Source organism: Rhyacophila brunnea, unplaced genomic scaffold, assembly GCF_057557595.1.
Source record: "Rhyacophila brunnea isolate RB1 unplaced genomic scaffold, BYU_Rbru_1.0 scaffold_5, whole genome shotgun sequence".
In the NCBI taxonomy this organism is placed as follows: Eukaryota; Metazoa; Arthropoda; class Insecta; order Trichoptera; family Rhyacophilidae; genus Rhyacophila; species Rhyacophila brunnea.
The window spans coordinates 27,590,348-27,616,005 of NW_028233170.1; the positions used below are offsets into that span (position 1 = coordinate 27,590,348).

General features: G+C 33.4%; 1 protein-coding gene across 1 annotated transcript in view; it reads right to left on the bottom strand.

Moving 5' to 3' along the window:
• mnd (L-type amino acid transporter minidiscs) overlaps positions 1 to 25,658 on the bottom strand; it is a 45,672-nt gene extending 20,014 nt beyond the window's left edge. Inside the window, exon 1 of the mRNA XM_085955893.1 lies at positions 24,471 to 25,658. Within this exon, the coding sequence (XP_085812019.1) occupies positions 24,471 to 24,756 (286 nt within the window). The 5' untranslated portion in view covers positions 24,757 to 25,658. The remainder of the gene's footprint in view (positions 1 to 24,470) is intronic.

The following is a 25,658-nucleotide window of genomic DNA, read 5'->3' on the forward strand; positions in this document are numbered from 1 at the left end:
ACGAGAAATGATTCGTGGATTTCGCGAATACATTCTCGAAAAGACATATTCTGAAAAACTCTTGCGTTTGGTATATGCTCTGAATTCTATTCCCATTTCTTCAAGTGAATGTGAACGGGGGTTTTCGCAAATGAATCTTATTATTACCCCAACAAGAGCTTCGTTAAACACTAAAACAGTTTCGGCACTCTTGTTCATCAAACTCGTGGGACCACCCTTGACACTTTTCGATCCTTCAAAATATGTTGATAGGTGGTTACTTAAAGGAAGACATTCGGCCTTAGACTCTAACACTAAGAAAAGGAATCGAGATGATGTATCAGACGAGAATTGGAAAAAACTTTGGAAATCACTCTAAACTTTTATTCAAGTTCATAAATAAATACATTACATATGTATTTACAATTATATTTTAAAGTTAGTCTTATTTAGTCTTATTTGTACAATATATTTCAAATATAATGTATGTATTTTATTGTTTCTGTAGCTTTGTTTTGACTAAAATAAAAAATTATCGTAAAAATCAACCTTTTTTTGTTCGCTTCGTGGCATAGCTCCTTTAAATTTCATTTAAGTGACATTTGAATATAATTTTATTTAGTAAAAAGCTTGACATGAAGTGAGTTCCGGCACCTTTTTTTTTAAAAAAAAAGCCCTGCCAATCACTATAATAGGTGTGGCACCTGGAGTCTAATGGCGAAACAGAAGAAGGCTATCGAAGTATTTGAAAACAAAATTCATCAAAGAATACTTGGACCACTTAAAGAAAACCGAAGTGGCCCATTCTATGTATACGGGGGTTACTTCTATTTTATTATTGAGACATTTTTTGTTTGAAATCCACAAGGAATTTAAGGAGAAAAAATACTGTGAATTTCTAATCGATTTTTTTATGATTACCACCTCAGTTTTGTCGCACAACGAGAATTTCGAGAAGACCTTATTACTCTATTAGACAAATGGATATACATCCGTATGAATGCAGAAGTCTATGGACAATTTATGCCCAGTATGGTTAATGATTGTATGACTCCCACGATGGCCGCGCGGCCTAAGCGTCGGACTATAGCATCGTGGTTCCCAGGTTCGAATCCTAGGTATGGACCTTATAGGTTGAACAAGTGGCTGACATCAATTTCTCGTAAAAACAAAATCTGTTAATACAAACCTCCATTCCGTGGAGGACCATATGATCATAGGATCGGACATGGTCGAAAGAAAAGAAAGAAGAATGGTTAACGTATCGAGAGTACGAAGACTCAAATAGGCCTTGCTAGGTGTGATGGATGTAAAGCTCTCTACCCCTGGGACACCCCCGGAGGAGATGGGTGGACAATCGTCGCTATAGGATTTGTTTCCCGAATATCCATTTTTGTCGAAATCGACATTTTAATGCAGTTCAATTTCTTTCATCGAACTCTACCGAAATCATTTATAAAAACAATATATTTTTATCTAGGAACAGAGATATTTTTTTAAAAAACCCGAATACGCCATGTTAAGTTACAATTACTCCGTGGTGTTCTCCCGAATGTCCAACTATTCGTACCTGAATATCCAAGTTAATTTCGGTCGAAAGAGATCTCTGGCTGAGATTTTATTTCCCGAATATGACTTTAGCCAATCAAACCGCGCTGGCGCCGTGCATCTCGCTCCCACATTCACGTTGTCTAGCTCTAAAACAATCACGCCCACTTTCATATTTTTCGGCCTTCCGGAGTCCTCTTTCAAATTTATATAGTAAATATTATATAATATTTATTTGGTGGTTTGTAATAAGTTTAATTGTTAATTTATAGAAATATATAGATATAATAATATACAGATATAATATATACTTACATAGATTTTTTTTTTTGGAAAAAGTATTAATATACAATTGTTAGCAAGTACGAGTAAGTACCATCATAAAATATTGGAGAAATCCATGACGTTGGTTAGTAATTGAAGTAGTAGATACCTACTTTTATTTAATAAACAAAAACCGATCGCCGATAATCGCTTGATTTTGAAGAATGCTGATGAGCAGGTATTAAAAGGCCAATAGTTAAAGTTTGTCGTCATAAGTATGTCACCTCGTAGCATAGTGGATAATTCGTGGACTGGGGCGTAAACCCAGGAGATGCAGGGTCGATTCCTGCCGAGTGTCTTCCTTTTTTCATAAAGATTTTTTCTATTGGCTATAATATATTTTCTCAGAAATGATTTTAAAAATTATGTATGTTCAATATATAGAATGGTACATTCTTAAATCTTGTGAATTATTCGTTCAATAAAAAAATAGTTAATTACTTAAAAACTATTTTATTAGTTAATCCGAAAAAAACCGAAAAAGCGATTGCCGCATGTTATTATTACATACGAACTCGGGTAATTACGATCATTAAGTATTTAAATAGTAGTAAGTAATTATTAACAATTATTGTGTAAATAAATATAACATTTGAGGCGCGTACTTTTTGACCACTCAGTAATCCGTGGGCCGTGCAGCAATACGCTTACGGTCTTAAATCCCGAACGTCCTTGTTTTATCCCGAATATCCATTATTCTGAGAGCGCTAAAAATTTCCCGAATATCCACAGTGAGTACTTGTAAGTAAAACGCATTTTCTGTGTATTTAATGATTTATACCAGTATATTATTCTTGGAATCTATTCTCAGATAATGTTGCAATCATACAGTGTAGAAAGAATGATTGATACATCTAATGATATTTAAATATACGACAATGAAATTTGTTTTTCGTCTCCTGTAAAATTGACATTTGGTCTAATCGGGAAACAAATCCTATAGCGACGCAATGTCAAGCGCAACGCTGAGAATTGACCAACTGGATATAGAGATTCCTGGAGGACAATTGTTCAATCTGCCACAGACATGAATGATTTGAAAGTCTATAAAGTAAATAACACACATTTTGCATTCTGATTAGTACCTATATATAGAAAAATCACTACAGGGAACTCAGGTCAGAGCAAAATTAATACATGTTATTATTACAATATGGTAATTAGGTTACAAAATGGATGGTATATGGGGGTGTTAAAGTGCCGACAGATTTTGACAACGTGATAATCCCTCAATAAGTGTTAAAAATACAGCGATACTAAATGCTAAAATTTAAAAGCCCTCGTAGAGATCTTTTCGAGGTTATCTTCGCAATCCCCAGCTGGGTCAAAATGAACAAATCGCTGCATGTCCGTTTATGATCATGTCAAACAGCACTTTTTGGATCTATGTAAATAATTTTTTGAAACATTTAACTACATAATGCAGGGTTGGCGAACCTTTTTACGTATGCGTGCCAAAACTTCCCAAATATTATTTTTCAACTGTCTGACGTGTCGAGTAATTATGGGGAAAAAATACTTTTTAAAAATTCTATTTAAAAAATGATGATGTTGATACCACTCACAGACACATATATAGCTTTACCACTTTTTCAATAATTGCGCCATACATTTCCATCCACCAATTTTGAAACTGTCTGCCAGAATTACTACTACTAGCTTCTCCAAGTTTTTGTGGGCAGAAATGAAATTTTTTGTTAATGTATTAATTAGTTTGGTCATTTACATACAAATTTATAACAGAATTGCTCAATTGAGCATTTTGGTCTCAAGCATTGTAAATCGATCAAAATAATAAATTAGAGGTTCACGGTGCGGCATTCCCCGCCGCCTGATGATGTTAGTGAGATAATATTATATTTTACGCATAAAGTCTAAGGACCGACCTATGCAAATTATACATTTAAATTAAACGTAATGCTTATTCTTGGTATTTTCTTGCTGTTTTTTTATACATTGCGATCTGTCATTTATTATTATTATAGGTTTTTTTTCTTCTTCAAACACGTGCCATGCAAAATCATCTCGCGTGCCATAGGTTTGCCACCACTGACCTAATGTAACCATTGAAGTTATTGTGATAATCTTTATAATGTACCTACGTTATTATATGGACATATTAATGTTGATTATGTTAAAATCTATACATTGAAAAACACATTTTAAAAACGTGTTTATGCTTTTGATGCTTTCTGATAAAGCTTTTGCCTTATTTACTTCATGGAAAACTGTCACCGATAATAAATCCTAGTATGTTCACAGGTAGGCATGCAAATTAAACAGAATTTTGATTTTATTTAGCTGTATAAAATATAGCATAACCTACATATTATATTATTTATGTGTAAATAGGTACATAATTTAATATTGATTTGTTATCTTTTGTAGAATTAAATTATTATTGGATATAGGTAGTTTTTGAAAGATAAGAAATATAGGACAAGGACTCAACAAGTTTACTAAGTGTGATTAGATTACATAATAGAACAGCAATGGGAAATACGTGGCACGCGTGCCCAACTTGGCACGCTAAAGTTTTCGACAAGCGAAATCATGTTGATATAATCGAGTGCTTAAAGTCAGACAACGTTATCTACAAAAAAAGTGTTTTTTTTTTTGAGATAACGTTATTTTACATTTACGGCTACATGATAGTCAAACAACGTTATGTCAATCTTTTCTAATTTCTTATTAAATCGTCAGTAAAGTTTAACGCTAACTACATAAGTTACCCTTGTTTTCATATTTTTTAAAAACTATCCCTATAAATTTTAACATCATCATAAGCAAGATAAATGTGTAATACACAATAAATTATAAAATATTAACATTAGGTTTTAAATAAACATTTCCCTTGTTGAGTTACAAGAATCTATAATAACGATTTTTGGCTCTCCTGTAAATTTGCACTTTTGTAGATAGTGTTGTTTGACACTAAGCCCTCGATATATTATGTATATTGTGGCAGAACATAGAAAAGCATGCCTGATACTTTTATATCTGTTAAAAAACTAGCAATCTCGTTGTTGACCATTTTATCTTCCATCTACTCATGTGAAAGTATTTTTTCTATATTGTATCATGTACATTCAAAGACTATGTAGGTTGAAAAAGGAAGATTCAGCAGCATGCATTAATTTGCAATCAACGACTTATTAGCCTGATATAAAGTCTCACAAATAACATGAAACGTAAAACCTCAAACAAAAATTAGTTTATTATTAAATGTTTTTATATTTCCTTCTTTTCTAGCATTTTATGTGTATCATTTTTTTTATATAAGTATTCAATAAACAATATAGTTACCAATGTATCTAATTGTTTTTTTATATTCAATAAATATGATGTAGATTATATCATTATTGTGTACACCTAAAAAGTAATGGTACGCACCACTGCTTATTTTGGCACGCCAATTAAATACTATTTGCCATCCCTGTCATAGAACCTTCTAACACTAATACTAGAACTAACACATATACAGGTATACACTTTAGAGACATGAGTTTCATGTGAGTGTTATTATAACCAGATGCAGGGACACACACAAGCATCCATGACGACAGTAAAGTGTTGGCAGTGTCCGCCTACGAAACCGTGGGTCGACGGTTCAAACCCCATATTTACCAAATGCACATGTTTTTTTTCAATATAGGTACGATCCAGAGGAAGAATCTCCTCTGGTCAGATGAACGGTTAACAATGATACGTCATAAAAAAATCTATTGATATAATTCCGCACCGTGTAGACTTGTAGAGATGCTTACTGTGGTCAGCTCAGTAATTTACCCTTTAGTTACCTACTATAGAAAGCATTGAAAGTAACAAGCAGTCGCCGATTCATGATGTTAATATTATTTAGTTATTTCATTCCTCTCGTGTGTGCATGTACCTTAACTTATAGACATACAATGGGCCTTTGTTCAGTTAAGCAAGTAGATAACAAAGAAGAACAGCTAGAATACACAATATAAGTAATAGCCCGTTATTGAAGACACAAGGCCTGGCTTAAAAATAAATACTACATAATACTTTATACACTTTATAGGAATGCAAGACTTAAAATCGTAGATTTTATTAAACAGGACAAGAATGTTGCAGTTTTAATAAAGCTTTCTCGTTTCGAGAGACCGAAGATAGCCATACATAACTGTATCCAATGTTTACCGGGAGAGGAATCGAAAGAACGAATAAAGGAAGTTGAATGATAAACCTAATATTTGAGATAAAATGAGAATTATTTCTAAAAAAAGAAAAAAAAACATTAATTTATTTAACCTTCCCTCTATGATGCTAATAAATTCTGACCATTCCGTTGACGTCACCTTAGGTTACGATACGAGATTGACAATGTTACAGTAATTAAAAGGGAAATGCCTGTTTTTGCAACATAGATAAGTCGAATAATTTCATCATCATTATTAACTTTTTGATTTATCTACAAAATTATCAAATAGGCATCAAAACTTAATTATAATTTATTATTGTATGAGTATTTCTACACATTCTTACAACCTACAAGATGGCCTGTCATATTACTATATCACACCGCTTACTTTCATATCTCTTTCTCACAATTAAGTAGGTATGTCTCTCTTTGTCGCATATGAGTACTTTTAGATATATCTCTTTTGTCTTTAATGGAATGCGATGATCTATTTGTAATGTGTATTTATGATGATACCCACGATGGCCGCGTGGCTTAAGCGCCGGTCTATAGTGTCGAGGGTCCCAGGTTCGAATCCTGGGTCTGGCAAGTACACATATTGTTTTTCAATTTGTGTATGTGTCAGAGTATGGACCTAATAGGTTGAGCAAGTGGCTGACATCCATTTCTCGTAAAAAAAATCTGTTTATACAAACCTCCACTCTGTGGAGGCCCATATGATCCTATTAGGATCGGACATGGTCGAAAGAAGAAATTAAATCAGAGGGATATCTATCAATTATATGCATTTACTGGATAATGCTATCGATTTTGAAAATAATAACATTTTAGTTAGATGTACTATTGATGATTATATAAATAGCTGAAATATGAAGATGACAAAGCACATATTAACTGAAATATTAATTGTAATTTAATGGGCTGGGTAGTGACATGACAGTAACGGGAGTGTTAACATATAATTTTTGTTTTAATCAAAGTTCCTGACCTGGGGACCCGCTTCAGGATGTAGGGCCATACAATACCATATAAGTATCTACATATTTGTTGCATTATCATGATTTTTTTATGTGTCTCTTATATTGTACCTATCTACATAATTAATATGGTCGCCCACAACATTTTAGCAATGTCAATGTCACCAGATAATAATGCCTAACAAAAAAATAAATGCAGTTCTTCAAAAGATAAAGAATTATCGCATTAGGTAGGTATATATTTTTTTTATGAAAAATATTAATTACACTTACCTTGATGTCAAAGTTCAACTACTTAATAGTTTAAAGACATACTATTATATTAATAATAAATTTATTACACAATAGGCAAAATTATTTATGAAGATAGCAAACGTCAACAATATCTGTTGCAGTGTCAAAGGTGCAGAAAGCAAGTGTCGATGAACTAAAATAGCATAATCAATTGATTTATCGGTGCAAAGAAACTCTCGGTAGGTAACATAATATTTCAATAAATTTGTTTTTATTTATTTATTTTCACGCTTCATAAGACAGTACCTATCGACATCTCAATTTAAAATAACTACAAGATAAAAAGAACTTTTTATATACAACGTTCTTAAATTTTCTGTTGAACCATATAAACTTAACTTGACTAGCTTAAACGATCAAAAAAATTTGTACTTGACATGTCATATTGAGTTCCATAGTAACGCACGTATATATTAATAATTTAGTTGATAGGACCCCATAATAATGGTGTCGAAATAACTTTTCATACAACACAGAATTAACTGAAAATGAATTCAATTCTACTTAAAGATGGCTAAAAGTATTAAAAAATGTATTGGCATCGTGGTCTGATATATTCTAAGTTTCAAATGTCTAGCCAGTCGGGAAGTTGCCGAAGTTGGTTAAAAATTGATTGCAAGATTTGTACCGGACAAAGAACCACCAGACGAATAAGTAGGTATACGAGCTAAGAAAAACGTTGTAAAATAATCGAAACAATAAAAACTCTAACCACATAACTATTATTATACTGTAATACCCATTGTAATTCATATTTTTATGACGGTTTATCGCAATTTTTTACAATGTTGTATCCAAACACGTCAATGCCACAGAACTCCACGTACATAAAACCACCACTGTTTGCAAGTAGGTTTAATGGAATTTCTCAGTAGGTTGTGTGTATGTAAATTTAAGATGGTTGTCTGTAAAAATAGTCTTAAATAAATAATAAAATAGGTAGTAGGTACCTACGTAACAAATTTTTGAAAAATTTGCAACTAAAAATAAAATAAGGGTGGAACATATTTGTTATAAAAATTAACAAAACACTAATTGTAATAAAAACAAAAGAATTAAGTACTTAATTAAAGAATTGTCTCAAGATCTATTCTTTCTCATTCGAGAAATGCTAAAATTGAAATAATAATTTATACCTACTATAAAAAAGGGCTTGATAGTGGAGCATGATTTTACGTGTCTGCCTCAAAATTAGTAAGTATTGAAAAATCATATTAAATGAAAAATATTTTGAAATTGATATTTTTTCTCTACTTTAGGATTTATTAAATGGAAAAGCATGGCTCTTGTTAGGTATAATAATAAAATCAAACCATCATAATAAATAGAAAAGTAGGTAAATACAGAACACAAAATATTGAAATTTCTTAAATATTACGACTCTAATGTGTGCAATTTCCGTGGTATCGAGGAACTAGGGACTGATAAGAGTGGAAGAGGTATGTGGAGGTCTTCATCCAGCAGTGGATCGACCCCGGCTGATGATGATAATATCTTCCCTACATTAACAGATTGTTCATACTTTGCTCTCATAGAAACCACAAATTCTTAATTTAACACGGCACAAGGGTTTACCGCGATTAATGAACTATTATTTCAATGTGAACCCTACATAATACATAATATTATGGGTTCTACAACTGAATCGCTGTACTTTCAATGGCAAAATAAAATATAAAAATGGTTTTGCAAATAAAAAATCTACGCGACGTCGCCCTAAAATTAAGTAAACCCTAAAAGGTAAAGAACAAATTAGTGGTCACCGTGGTTATATGGTACCTGTACCTACGAGAGTGGGTCAATAAGTCCTTAGAAAAGCCGACAAGTGGCGTGACTAGTACTGTAAGCGGTTTGTTTTCATGCAGCGGCACTACCGATTCAGTATGCTGCGAAGTTTCAATCAGATTGGTCGGGTTGCTGTGTGTTTTTCGTACATTTAAAAAAAAAATTGCTTGTGGAAAATGGAAAAATGGAAAATGGAGAAAATTGAGTTTAGAGCTGTTATTAAACATTTTAATATAAAAGGGTTAACAGCAAAGGAAATAAAAAATGAGTTGGATTTAGTTCACGGCATATCTGCTCCTTCACTTGCAACTATTTATAACTGGTTAAATGAATTTAAACGTGGTCGTACATCAACAAAGGATGAACCACGCTCAGGACGTCCTGTAGAGGTGACTACACCAGAAATGATCAATAAAATCCACGATATGGTGTTAAGTGACCGAAGATTAAAGTTGAGTGAGATAATTGAGGTTACAGGGATCTCAAAAGGTAGCGTCATTTCTATTTTACATGACAAATTGGGCATGAAAAATATTTCTGCAAGATGGGTGCCGCGTTTGCTCACAGTCGACAATAAACGCAATAGGGTGGTGGCCTCTAAAGCCCTGTTGTCGCTCATGCAACGCAATTCGGATGAATTTTTTCGCCGCTTTGTGACTGTAGATGAAACATAGATACACCACTATACTCCCGAGACGAAAGAACAGTCAAAGCAGTGGATTGCGAAGACAAACCATGTCCAAAGAAGGCGAAAACCGTAAAATCAGCTGGTAAGGTTATGGCTACTGTATTTTGGGATGCACGTGAAATTATTTTCGTTGACTATTTGGAAAAAGGAAAAACAATAACAGGGGATTATTATGCATCTTTATTGGACCAGCTAAAAAACGAAATTGAAGAAAAATGGCCTCATTTAAACAGGAAAAAAATCCTCTTTCATCAGAACAATGCCCGTGTTCACACATGTTTACGATCAATGGCTAAAATTGAAGAATTGAAGTTCGAATTGGTCGACCACCCACCGTATTCGCCAGATTTAGCCCCCAGTGACTTTTTCCTTTTCCCAAACTTAAAAAAATGGCTAAGTGGACAAGGTTTTTTTGCAAATGAAGAAGTCATCGATCGGACAAATGCTTATTTTGAGGACCTTCCGAAAACTTATTTTTCTGACGGTTTAAAAAAAATTGAGAAACGTCTAACCAAGTGTATTGAGCTCCAAGGAGATTATGTTGAGAAATAAAAAAAAAATACAAAAATAAAAACTGTTTTAATGCTTTTTTCTAAGGAATTATTGACCCACCCTCGTATCTAGTATATTTTTCACATGCACGTCATCATTCAAGGATATTATCACTGTATCACCATTATCAGAATGATATGTATTTCCGTCTAATATTAACCACGAAAAATAACAAAATACAAATCTGCGAAAACACCAAAACAAGAAAACAAAATATGTCAAGAACAATAACTATGTACCTATCTGTTCCATAGCTTCTCGAAAACTATTTAGTGGTAGCTCGTTTTTCGACCAAGAATTTTCCCACAATCTTTTTTTGTGAATTATTTGGTACTTGTCAATTAGGTGGCGCCACTCGATCTCGTCACGTATTTGGTCATTTGAAATCTAATATAACCTACTACAACGAATAATAGGTAGGTACCCAGTTTCTGTTAGGTTTTGGCTTTGCATTAATTGTTTCATTGACTTAATTACATTTAAAAATAACAAAATATAACTTCTACAATAATTTATTGGCGGTATGTTCTTATACAGCAATGAGATTCAGTAAGTGGATTGTGCAGATACGCCGAAATTTATTTCGGGGTCCGTTTAATATCCTAACCCGGCATATGTAGCTGTTCTTTGTCAACTGAATTGTAGCATCTTGAAACAGTGCTAAAAACATTGAATGGCTAGCTGATATCATTCATAAGCTGTGTACTGTGTACTCATGCAGGCGCTCCATTGGGGAGCCAAAAGTCTGAGGACAATAAATCTTTGCTCTGCTACTGACCAACGGAAGATCAACGAAGGAGTAAAAAAGTCGAGCTGTGAAAAGTTAAAAGTTGCGATTAGAGTTATTTCTTATCTCAAATTTTGTGTTATGAACATGTAGATTTACGTAAAATAATATAGAAGTGAAAACAACACAAGTTTTAACAAAAGTTACTTAGTAAATTAACAAATCAATCAATAAAAATGTTTACAACAATAATTGCGGGTTTTTTTCGATCCGAATGACTGTGTAGTTATGTCAAATCGAATTTACGTAGGACGTAAGGACCAATTATTCTGGCAACTCGTAGAGTAAAATATCAAACATGTTTGAAATCCAACGAACTTGGTTTGTCTACTTAGAAGACCGCAGATTCGGGGTGGTCCATGCGAAAAAAAAGTCGGAAGCTGACTATAAATCGTCTGACTTGCGCGCTTACAGGGATGCTGTGATGACATGATACAATGCAACAAAACTGGCGAACGACAGGAATTGCTGGAGGTGCCGCGTGGTGTCCATTTTCTCCACGTAAGGATCTGGCGTGCGATAATGAGCCATTCAATGAGCTCTAAAAATCTTCACTGCGCTCATGGAGTCGTCCTTATAAACGAAGAGTTCACGTTTAGTTTGGACTCACCATACTATTACATAAAGCCAAATTTGCTAAAAACTGCAACATACTAATCAGCCGGTACCTCATTAGCTGCATACATACCGCCTAATACCAATTGGCAAACCAATGAACGGGGCCCGGCTGGACCCTTACGAATTGTCAGAAATTGGGTATGGTATGCCTCAAACCAAACCTATCCAAATTTAGTTAGCTACAAACTAATCATAATAATACGAGTATAATATATAATATGGTAACCCAGTAACACAAGTACCTACATCCACGTTTATTCTAATATAACAGTTCGAGTAGAACCAAATAAAATCATATTTTAATCATTCCACATCACATCAGTGTAACAAGGGAACGTGCTATAGTAAATTCTGGGCTTAAGATGAAAAGGCCAAATAACTGTAGAGATGGGGCTAGGGGCGCCTTTCATTGCCTGAACGAAGACTGCAAGCTGTTTAAAGAAACATTAAAGTCAATATAAATATAGATTATAGAAACATATAAGTAGGTAAGTACTTAAATAATGTACTCGTAAAATACCGATTTACAGCGCTATTTTTCAGTCACTCACCAGTCAGTTGTACATCTGCTATGGTGAATATGTCTAGTGCAGTGGTTCTTAACCGATGCACCGCGAAAGAAATGATCAAAGCAGAAAAATCCGTCAAATTTAATAGTGAAAACCGAAAAAGTCCTTCGCGAAATTGTAAAAGCCGACGAAAGATCCAATGTGATTTCGATTTTGAACAATTGAAAATAACATGGGAGTTATGAGGTGTAGGAATTTGTACAGATGGTGCTCCGTCAATGGTTGGCTCATTATTTAAAGGATTTGTTACCCGCCCAAAGACAAGAAACCCTTAATATTATGTCTACGCACTGTTTTTTTACACAAAACATTACCAGCAGCACTAAAACCTGTACTAGAACATGTTGTAAATATGGTAAATTATTACTTTCCTTCCTTAAATATAGAAAATTATGACTGGATACAAAATCCATTTGCTACGATTAATACATAGAGTGGTGAATTTTTCTACCAAAAAGGAAGAATTGGTCACCTTGTCAACGGTTCGTACTTTAAAAATTAAATTTTATAAAATAATTATGGACTAATTTTGGATTTCTGTCCAAGACGAATATCCAGACCTCTACATGAGGGCACTGAAAATATTGTTACAGTTTTCAACACTATATTGATTGTATGCGCTCGGTTTCTCAACAACAACTAATATAAAAACTATAAAAAGAGAAAGACTTACGAATTTAGACGAAGAATTGAATTATTCGACCTAATATTTGAGTACCACATTAATTTATTGATTTTCACATCAAATAAGTTCCATTTTGTCAGCGGTAATTATTTTAGTTACAGTTTTTCCATATAATATGTATACATATATCGTTTCTTTAATAATTATTTTCTTTGACTGTTATGTAATCTGTTTAATTTGTAATAAAGTTATGTGCGCATATTTTTCTTTGTTTTCTGACCGTTTGATTTTGGTGCACCCCAATTTTTTCTTATGATCAAAAGTGCACCGTGACTTCAAAAAGGTTAAGAACCACTGGTCTAGTGCTTCAAGATGCCGAAAATCGAAACCCGTGTCACAAAAATGACTCAAATGGAATACATACTACAAATCTTAAATCAATTAGAATTTAAATACAAATTTCATTAAGGACCCTCAGTCGATAGTACATAATATTAATTTGCTATCTAGAGTTTAACCATCCACGTGTAGAGAAATAATAATATTATTGCTATTTTCTCTCTAGCAAAATCTTTTAATCGCCCAGAGACGAAGCGGTTATATGTGGATACTGACTTATCTACATGTACACGTTTTATTGCAAGAATACCTACCTACTCAAAAAAAAGAAATTTTGGTCCGATTTTCGCAAATCAGTAACATTGTGTAGACTTGTGTTGTGTGAAAAGTATCTAATTAATATAGCGCGATTTGTTCAACTTTGAAATCAAATATGGATTGAAAAAAATCTACATATTATTATTATGTATTGTATATGAAAACAAACGCCTCACACTGACTACCTACTTAATAAGTACTTTCTCGACTTTTTTTACAGGAGAATTTTTTAATTTCCAATTGCGGTCGGCAGCATAGTTTAGTAACAATAATTTCTCGGGATCGAGATTGGCCTTTTATGGTTTTTCCTCGATCACAACCTCTTATAGATCAATAAATTTAATATCAACGTGTATATTGATGTAAAATCCGAAATATTCGACGGCCGAAATTAAGGTGGCTGGGCTGCGCCACGGGAGATTTAAAAATGCTCAGTCATAGCAACTGGAGAGTGTCGGCACTGGATCGTCCAGGATGGAGGAAGTTTTTGAAGAAGGCCAAGACTCGCCAAGGATTGTAGTGCCATAAATTATGAATGATGTAATAAAAATAATTATTCGTTTCATCAGTGAATTAGTGTGCCCCATTGGTGAAGTATAGCAGCGGCGAACCAGTGGCACGCGATATAATTGTAAATATATGAAAATATCTTCTTTTTTTTTTAAATAATACTATTTAGTGTTTATAAGTATACCACACTTGCAATACTGAGTTTGGAGACAGAGGGTCGCTATGTTAATAATAATTATTATGAATAACAGAATTAGCAAAATTTAAATGGTTTTTCCCCAACAAATGTTTTTGAATGTACAAATCTTCGAGTCGTATATCAACTTCGTTTTCATCAATAAAATAACGGTATAACTTTGTGTGATTTTTGGTACGTTGTTCGCATTTAAAATTTATAATGTTATTTTCAGTATCACTTTCGGAGGGGGGGGAGATTTCGTTAATGGTTAATAAAATATTACTATATATTTTTAGCTTTTTGCGACCGCGACGTAAGCATAAAAAGGGTTTTCCAGGTGATACATATTGTCAGTGCCTTTAAACTCCGGGATTTTTTGCGTCAGTCTGATCACGGTTGTATGATTATTTCGCGTGTCAACAGAGTTTTAGTATTTAGGTATCAAACGTGCCTGTCGTGCCGTACGTTCACCACCGCTGTACCAAGCATAACAATATGTCCCTAAATACTTAATTAATCATAATAAATTATACAATACATTCCTTGTGTGAAAACTGTAGCTATGTCGTGCAGATGGCTTAATCTTGCACGAAATACTTTTATAATTTAAAATGTAGGTACATAGTAATTATAATATACGCAGTTTCTTTTGTGATTCGTCTACCTGAGACGATAGTCTGCATATCATTACCTGGCCCGGAAGTGGTCGTCAATCCCACTACTCGCCTCCTAACTTGGTATTTTAAAGGCACCGCGTACCTACTCGCCTCAATTATGTACCTATGCATAGTAATTTTAATTTATGACATAGGTACGTACGCACTGACGTGTGTTAAGCACGTATGCACCAATTGTTTATAAATATCATTCACAGAACAGATTAATAAACATATACATGTAAAATCCAATGGACCAAAGTTCTGAAGCAGGGTAGTGTATGGCCTAACCGCCATAAGACCCAAGTATAAAAACCGCGTCGACTGTTCCCAAAGATTGAAAGCACGTTACATTAAAGTGACAAAAACTAAAATGTATATTATCAACAATTAAAAATATCATATTCTTTAACGCGTGTTTAAGTTTATCCCATATGTTCCACATTCGAGATATTTAGCCTGTTATACCACACCCAGTAGGGTAAGCCAGTTCCCAATAATTTTGTGTTCCCTGGTATTCTTCTTCTTCTTCGTCGGGACCTCGTGACCCGAATAATTTGGCTGCCCTCAAGCAGAAGCCTTTTCCACGACTCGACTCAGCATCCAGCGGTACTCAGAGCTCATCAACATATTTTTCTTTGGGATAGGTACTTATGCGATAAACTTTGTCATACCATCACGTATAGAGTATTTCTCTACTATCTATAGTTATGGCATTGATTTTTAAGGTTGTTTTTTTGTTGAAAAAAACCTTAGAGCATTTTGTAAAATCTTGGGAACCTGTACCTACCTGAATTATTACACATTATGCTATGATTCATATAAGTAAATTACGATTTCTCCAGGAGATACAAGCAAATATATTACATATTCAATAAAATTATGATATACCTACACATATCTTAAGTCAAAAAATGTTGCCGCCTTTTTTATTGAATTAACTTTCAAAAGAATTATTTGTACCTACTCCTTTCTTAATTTGCCACCCCTTTATAGTGGGGTGCTCGTAGATAACGCATGATCTACCTACCTGCAATGGACGTCACTGGCAAAATATTATAATATATTATAATATATCGGATAGACCAGTTTTATCTAATACTCCGAAAATAAATCTATGATGTAATATTATAACGTTAGAGTAGGTATGTCATATTATTTTAAATGCTTAAAAAAACAGTTGACGACATTCAAAATTTTATTCATACTCACCTTTTAATTCATCACTTTTTATTCCTTCGTCCATTGCAGTTTAAAAAAAATCCTCTCCTAAGTAAAACTGTCGCTAGGTCTTTTTTGAGAGCAATCAATCTTAGGTAATATGCAAAATACTAAAAATAAATGGGTGATATGAAACCTTCCTACTACGTTTTTCTTAGCTCGTATTCTTATTTGTCCGGTGGTTGTTTGTCCGGTACAAATCTTGCAATCGATTTTTAACTAACTTCCCGACTAGCTAGACATTTTAAACTTTTAGAATATATTATCAGAACACGATGCCAATGCATTTTTTAATACTTTTAGCCATCTTTAAGTAGAATTGAATTCATTTTCAGTTAATTCTGTTTTGTATGAAAAGTTATTTCGACACCATTATTGGTTGCTAGGGGATCTGGGGTCCTAGCAACTAAATTATTAATATATACGTGCGTTACTATGGAAATCAATATGACATGTCAAAGTGACATTTCGGTATTATTTCTATCAAGGACAATTTTTTTTGATCGTTTAAGATAGTCAAGTCAAGTTTATATGATTCAACAGAAAATTTAAAAACGTTGTAAGATATAAAAAGTTCTTTTTATCTTGTAATTATTTTTACTATATTACCAAAAAGATTATGCAAATGCTAGCAGAACCCCTGGCACTGCTCGCGGATCTCCAGGGTTCCGTGGATCCCCGATTGGGAATCACTCCGCTCTGGTAATATTTCAATTAAATTTTAGCAGAATTTTCATATATTTTTCATTATTTACAACTTTTAGCATGTTTATAAAGTTTACACTGTGTTTCAACCTTTTTTGGTTGGCGAAACCTTTGGGAGCATTGTATAAAATATCGGCGAACCCCCACCCGATACATAGAGATTCCACATAACATAAAGTAAGATTCAAAAGGTGAATTACAAAAAAAACTTATACCTACAGCAACGGCTCTCGTGGTGCAGTGCGTAAGGCGCTGGCCTTCCATCCCGGAGTTCTGGGTTCGATCCCGGTGAGGTCAAAATATATTTACATAAACTAATATGTAAATTTCTCAAGCGTGTGAGCTTTATCACTATTAGTGGGCTTGTGTTCAATAAAGAAACAAATAATAATAATAAAAAAACTCGTCTCGTCTGCAACGTGTCGAATACGTCATCGTTATTCACAAAACACGCGCTGCCAAATGGATCTCCGCACATTGGTGGATTGACAACATCTAGTGCTGTACGTGGAGGCCTGTAGCTTTGACAATTCTGGAGGCAACTATGTGAAGAAAATCCTTTGTGATAAACTGCCATTATAATATGTATTACGATACAACAATAGTTATAATGTCGCGATTTTTTACGTTTCGATTATTTTTTTTAAAATAAGATGTCGATTTTTATAATAAAACGACTGAATCGTCAGCTTTATTAAAAACCGTCACTGCTGTTGAAATATTTGTATTCGTTCCTTCATAATATACCGCCCCTGTGCGGTTCCATGACAAAACAGAATATTAATATGACAAAACAGAACGGTGACAAAACAGAACATGGTAAAACAGAAAAGTGACAAAACAGGATAGCCAGGGGGAAAATAAAACATTCTTTTTTGTGGAATCTATTTTAATACTTAATTAAATACTTATAAAACTTAAGTTTATAAACGAAATATATACTTATAAATATTTAATATTTTTCAATTTTTAAATAAAATCATCAACTGCTTATTATATATATATTATACACTTCTTTACAAAACTGTTATTTTGAAAATAATGCATTTTTTTAAATACATAGCTTGCCACAGTGGCGCACCCAGGAATTATTATTGGGGGGGGCCCAAGAAGGAGAATGTAAATTAGTCCCATAGACTCTTTTTCTTCTTCATATAAATATTTTTACATATTTTTACAATACATGGCGATATACATAGGGACATTTTCAACTAGTTGAAAATGTCCCTCTGAGGCGGACGAAACCAGTCCTTATCTATTTAATAAAAGTGGAATAAGTACTAAAAAAAAATTATGTTTTATTAAATTAAAACAACAATACAATATTTATTCCGAATTCCACCGAAAAAAATGTTCTTTTGATTTACACCACCACCGTAGTGGGTGTAGTCGTTCTTTTCGCAGAATGTTGCAGATTTTTGGTATTTTAATATTTAGGTTCCAATATATTAATTGAAAATGGACAAAAAAAGTATTATTGCCTTTAAATTATACACAACCTACTCAATACAACACAGCCTTATATCTCGTTTATCGGTCTTTTGTCTATTGCACTCGGTGTACCTACACAATGGCCCCCACATCCTAAAACGGGCCCTCAGGCTAGGGCAGTGGTCGGCAAACTGCGGCTCTTTGGCCCTTTGAGTGCGGCTCTGCCACAGATGCTCTCTGTCATATTTGACATGGCTACAAAGAAGAAGCAAAGAAAATGGAAGAGGATAACCGTAAATGTAATGTTGAGTAGACCGAGACTTCGCGTTTATTCAAAACTTAAATGGCTTCCCGACCTGTTATGTGTCGGGAAAAATTGACGCATTCAAATTTAGAGAGATACTACAACTAAAAACTAGTAATTTTGCGCTAAATATTCTGTCGATGATGCAAGGAAGAAAGCAGCTGAGGAGTAGAGTCAAGAAAAATAAAGTTCTGTATTTAATTAGGTACTGAATAAAATCTTTCAACAATGTTAATATTGCAAGTTTTGTGGTTAGTAAAAAGATTTCCAAGAGAGGAAATCAAGAGTAAATTGAGAAATCGATTTATTGATGAGAACCTGGAATCGTGCTTAAAATTAAATCAACAACATACGAACCTGACTTAGGTACCCAAACTTTACAAGGAGATGCAAGGCCATTATTCACATTGAAATTGTCAGTCATTGTCATGATTCAATTGTATGGATACCTTACTTACAATTTAATTTTTATTAATAAATAAGATCATTATTACGTATGATATTCAGTTTTATTCAGTGCACCTACGTATAATTTAATTAGGACTTTAACTAAACTACCTACGTATATAATTTAAGTTTAAGAAATTTGGCTCTCAAAAGAAATCTCAATCGTTGTACTGTTGATATTTGGCTCTATTGACTAATGAGTTTGCCGACCACTGGGCTAGGGTATTTGACGGGCCTCCTATCCACCGCTTAGATTAAAGGCAGTGTGAAACACTACATTAACGTTTTTCAAATTGTGTTTTTGTTCAAATTGAGGGTACTTATGCAGTGAATTATTGGCAATTTTCAGTACGTCATCTACTTTAATAATGGAGCTGTCGACACATAATAATCAGAAAATATATTGGACATTTATATAAATTAAAATGTTCATAGTCATGAAGTATAATAGCGCCGCAGGCGACTTTTTTTACTATTAAAGCTAATTTATGATATGTGTTTATCTCACTTATCTGGTCAACCCGACACGCCGGGCCCCCCACAGCCCGGGCCTCCAGGCTAGACCTGTCAACCCTCCCCAGCCATGACCTATACCACTCCGGAATTCGAGTGGACACCGAGAATTTCATTAGGGAACGGGTTTCTAAAAAAACCTGACATTAGTGTTTCGAAATTTTTGTATTAGAAATTAAAATCTAAGAAATATTACTAAAAAGGGTGCTGGAGAATTACAAATCATTTTTTGCCGTGTTGTTTGTCTAAGCCCAAGGTATAGTTTATTGGCTTTCGATTTCAATATGTAAAATCATTCTGATGATTTTCATATTTTGGGGGGGGCCAAGGCCCCCTGGCCCCCCCGCTGGGTGCGCTACTGGCTTGCCAGCGATATTAATAAATTTAAAAATGATAAAATTTATACATATATATTTCGTTTATAAACTTATCTATGTTTTATAAGTATTTAATTAATAAATAGATTCCACAAAAATGAATGTAGTATTTTTCCCCTGGCTGTCCTGTTTTGTCACTTTTCTGTTTTGTCATGTTCTGTTTTCGGGGTTTTAGTCTCAGATGGGTGTAACTACAAAAACATAGTTTTGAGATAAACGAGAAAACAGTTTATTTTCAAGTTTCAGCAGATACAACTTTGACATTATAATTATATTGACTTTTTTATGAGATATAAAATAATCTATATGGAGTTAACAGTTTAATATACTTAATTAAAAAAAAAAAAAGTTTTATATTATGGAATAAAATTAAAGAATAAAATAAAATGGCACTCTTACATCCTTCTGACATTTCACATAAATTTTATTAAGTTTCAGCAGATACAACTGAATAGCTTTACTTACTATGGCAATATAATAATAATTATATTGACTTTTTATGAGATATAAAATAATCTATATGGAGTTAACAACAGTTTATTATAAAAGTTTTATATTATGGGATAAAATTAAAGAATAAAATTAAATGGCACTCCTTCTGACATTTCACATAATTTTTATTTTTAATTTTCAGCAGATACAAACTTTACTGAACAGCTTTACTTACTATGGCAATATAATAATAATTATATTGACTTTTTATGAGATATAAAATAATCTATATGGAGTTAACAACAGTTTATTATAAAAGTTTTATATTATGGGATAAAATTAAAGAATAAAATTAAATGGCACTCCTGACATTTCACATAATTTTTATTTTTAAGTTTCAGCAGATACAAACTTTACTGAACAGCTTTACTTACTATGGCAATATAATTATATTGACTTTTTTATGAGATATAAAATAATCTATACGGAGTTAACAACTTACAGTTTACTATAATTAACAAATAAATTAAGTTTTATATTATGGGATAAAATTAAAGAATAAAATAAAATGGCACTATCACGTCATCCTTCTAACATTATTCACATAAATACGAAATAAGCCAATGAGAAATATGTGTATACGTCATGAAGTGTTTAAACATTACATACTTGTTGGTACTGTCATTGAATTTAATCGTCGCCTCCCATGTCACTTTCCACTGTAAAAGCACCAAAAGAAGTTGGAACCAAGTTTTTTATAAAATGTAGAATATGGCTCACGAATAATTTTTGAATCGCGTAGATCAATGAGATCTTTAAATTATGTAGCTTAATCCCAAGTGGCTTAGAATATTCAGATTTCAATTCTAAATTATCGATAACCTTCTGCCTTTTCGATCGAATAACTTCAATTTTCAGAAAATCGTCATCATTCTCGTCACATCGTCACATTCCATTTGGGAATGTCCACTTTCAAAAAACATTAATTTGATTGATGACAGGTGCCTATATCGTATTTCTGGACAACATATAAAAACATTGCTGCCATATTTACATTCCTATTCTGTCCGGAACATGTCCGTCTGATGGCCTTTTTACACCAGGAGGGTGGCGACCTCTCTGATCATTTTTTACTATATTTTATTATTTCCATCTCTATTTTGTACAATTATGTCAGTAAATTTCCCACTTATTGCGAAAGTGGCTAAAAAATCCTTTGCATACCTGTAGCCTAGAATTAAGTTTTACAATAAAGTATGACCTTGTTGATTTGCGTATTGACTGAGTTTCTCCAGAAGAGGCCCTTGTCGATTTCTTGTTGAATTCTGTAATCAAAGAGCTGATATATTCACGTTTTTTCCATACTTTCTATTACCCAAATATGCTTTTAATTGTCTTTCTTTCATCGTCACTGAATTTTGAATTGCATTTATAAGGGCAACGTGAACAATCCCTATCTTTAATAGATTTCTCTCCAATCTCCTTACCAGCAGTATTTATATGGCTCTGTCCAGTTTTTTTTATATTCTTGCATATTTCTCTTCCACTCATTGGGGCGTGAATGTTTCTTTCGTTTCTGAATATTCATAGAGTCTTGAGTTAGTCGCTGCTATCCATTATTTGAAATTGTAGCTGTTATTTGGGCGTATGATTTATTTTTATCTGGTTGATAATCCGGATCTGCATCTGAATCATCAAACGCCATCTCACTAATGCAATCCTGGTCATCTGACTGCTCTCCATATTGCCATTATTATTTACAGCACCAGTATCACTGTTCTGTGTATCAATAATATTGACATTGCGCGGAAGCCCACCATTTTCTGTCACTTCATCGTCATAGTTAATTCGATTTTCAATACAACTTTTATCACTGGTCTGATTTTGAAAATATTCTAAATATAGTATGTATGTTGCTCGATCACTCATATTTTTAGTAGATATATGTAACTTTAATTCGAATAAACACATAAAGACAGCAATAACTCAATGAAAACTTTTGCTACAAATAACAAAATGTTAATGTTGCTTAGTGTCAGAAGGGCTTATCACCTGATATCCATATTGGACAGTAGGTATATGTTATTTAGTGACACAACGAGGTATGAGGTATTAAATCGTTATGACACTAATTATTATGAAAAAAATGTAGTTACCTTAATGGCTAACTTTATTGGCTTTAAAGATAGAGATGCATAATGCTTGTTGCTAATTGTTCTGACATAATATAAAGCGGCAAAAACTGAATATAGTGGCATTTTTACATTAAAAACACAAATTTTGTAGTTACACCCTTCTGACACTAAAGCCCCGTTTTGTCCGGTTACTCCATGTGCAACGCATTTCTTGCCTACCCCCACGGGACGTCACTGAGTGGATGTTAAAAATATATTATTAATTCGCCATCCCCTATATTAGCATAATAGAATGTGCTGATATATCTATCTGCACTGAACTCACTGATGTTAGTAAGTAAATGATAATAAATTGATTATTTTAATTTTTTTACCATGTACCATCCTAAGATCATATTGGCTTCTACGGAGTGGAGGTTGTATTTACAGATTTTTGTTTTTACGAGAAGCCATATTATGGTCCAAACACTCCAAACACGCATGTGAATTTGAGAGACCCAGGATTCGAACCAGAGACCCACGACATTATAAGCCGGCGCGGGAACCGCTCTGCAAAAAATATTTATTTTCTACACGTCGGAATTCAGTGGCGGGGTTAGGGACTTGGAGGTCCAAAGCACTGACTGTCATTGAGGCACCCCACAATAAAAAATAAAATCAAAACCATAAAATCCGACTACCAACGAATCTAGTAAAATAAAATATAACAATGTACCTTTTCCCTGTCCAATTATTATCGAAGATGACTGTGCCGGTTGATGACACGTCATACCTAATAATATTAGTGATTACTATTTTCGTGATCGTAGGTATCTGTTTGTATGGTTAGGTTATATTATGCCCTTTTGATGTTATTTACAGGTATTTTGTTATGCTTTGGATGATATTTTAAAAATAGATACTTCATTTGTGATGAAATAATTGAATGACTGGTTCGGACAGTTTCGGGAGCCCCTTTTAAATCTTATACATATACTTTGCTGCAACTGTAAAGTTTTACGTATGTAAGTATTTTAAATGCTTTCACACAAACAAAAGGAACAGTGCATAGTAGGTGGCGGCGCTGATTACTGACCACTCAATTCGTCAATTTTCATTCCATCATAAATTGTGGTACAAAATAAATTTCTTGCTAGAAAACTACATAGGTACCTACGTACTTCTTGTTTAATCAAGATTATGTTTCAAAATCGGTCAGGTTAAACCATTTATTTCTTTGTTAGTAAATTATTAATAATTAACAGTTTATGAGAATTTTCGTGGAGTACCAAGGTTCCGCGGACCGGTTGGGAATCACTGGTGTATGGTGTACGACACATACTACGAAAGGAAGTGAGTTCGGAAGTGATGCAATTTTTAAAGAACTATGCATCAAATCAAGCATGGCACATTGGCACAGAATAATATAGGTAACCTGTAGGTACTTAATAACATTGTACCAGTAACTTAATATACACTAAATAATAATAATAATAATGTCAGTTCATATAAAATTATATTATTAAGTGGTTATTGGTTTAATAAGTATTTGCCATGCTTGATGCACACTTCTTTCGAATTGCATCACTTCACATACCTAGGTAGGTAGGTAAGGAATATTAATATGTTTGATCAAAGTTTAGATAACGCTTACCCATGTAGGTAGGTATGTACAAAATAGTTTTAAATACTCACCTATTTTTAACAAAATTTATCAGAAAGAGATCAAATAAATATAATCAATAATCATTAATCACCCCCAAATATCGTATCCAACTACGTTGTCAGTAAGTACCAAAGACAATAATTAGAATACGGCTCATCATTTTGTTAATGTTTTAAGGCGGGAATTTTAATTAAGGGATAAATTTAATGTTCCTTATATTATTTATTATCTACTTCGCTTTTCACAATACCTGTCTACTGTTCCGAAGCGCGACAATACGATGTTAATAAATTACTATAATAATATGCAGCATACAGTAATGAATAGGTAATTTGTTTTAGTTACCCAGTTCTGCGTAGCATAGGGCCCCGATCATTGACAATATTCCGGACATAACCCAGACGATGATAGCTTGACCGATGGATCCAGAATATCGGAGCACGCCTTTCGGAGAAACAAATATTCCGGCTCCAATAATGATACCAACAATTATGGCCACACCGTCCAGCAAACCTAGTTCCTTCTTCATCTTTATGCCTCCGTCAGAGTCTGATTTTGCTAATTCTGCCGATCCCTCCGGAGCTCCCAGAGGTCTCGGAGGACGAATTTCGGATGCACCAACTTTAGCCATTGTCAATCAGTAATCACTCTATTTCAACTTGATAAAAACAGACGCGATCACTGCGGCTCGCACGTTAGTTACACTAATAAAAAATTGTGTTTATACTTCACTCACTTTTTTAAATCATTTAGCGGAAAATCGAAAGGTCACACATACCCCATATATTTTTATTATCTTCACCTACCACCGATACGATGGTAAAGAATTGCAAATTGCAAGGCGCGCGAACGATTCAATAATAAATAAAATAATATTACAACACACACAAGCTACTCATGCTTGTTCGTCGTTCGTTCTACTCTACAGCTGGTCCGCCACGTGCTGAGTGCTATTCACCACTGGTCTGACTTTTCGAAATTGAATTGAATTTAGTTTTGCTTTATTTTTACTCTTGGTACGCAACGCTCTCTTTCTTTCAAACTTGCATTTTGAAGCATATGCTAAATCAAAATATTATTAAAAACTTGAAAGTTATCAATCATTATTCGAATTCAAACCGGTACACCGAGATACCTAGGTATATCTTAGGTCGTTATATTTTCGCCGAAGGTACGACCACATCGAATGCACTGAAACCAGTTATAACGATAATTTAACAGACCCCAAACTTGTCAGAGTAATATGCTCCAGTTAATAAAAAAGTATATTTTAAATTTGATTTATAATAACTGTGATTTCCGTTACATACAAAATAAATACACTTAGTAATTCTTTTTTGCGAAGTTCCTCACGCACGAAAGCACAATTTTTGCACGAGTAATTAATTCCAAATAATGTATTTAATATATAATTTATTTCACAGTGTACAGCTGGTATCGTTACTTATTAATGAAAACATTTTTGACAGTCGTAAAGAGCTATTTTTTACTATCCTTTCAACTACTATTCGTTCCCTTCAGCTGATTTTAGTA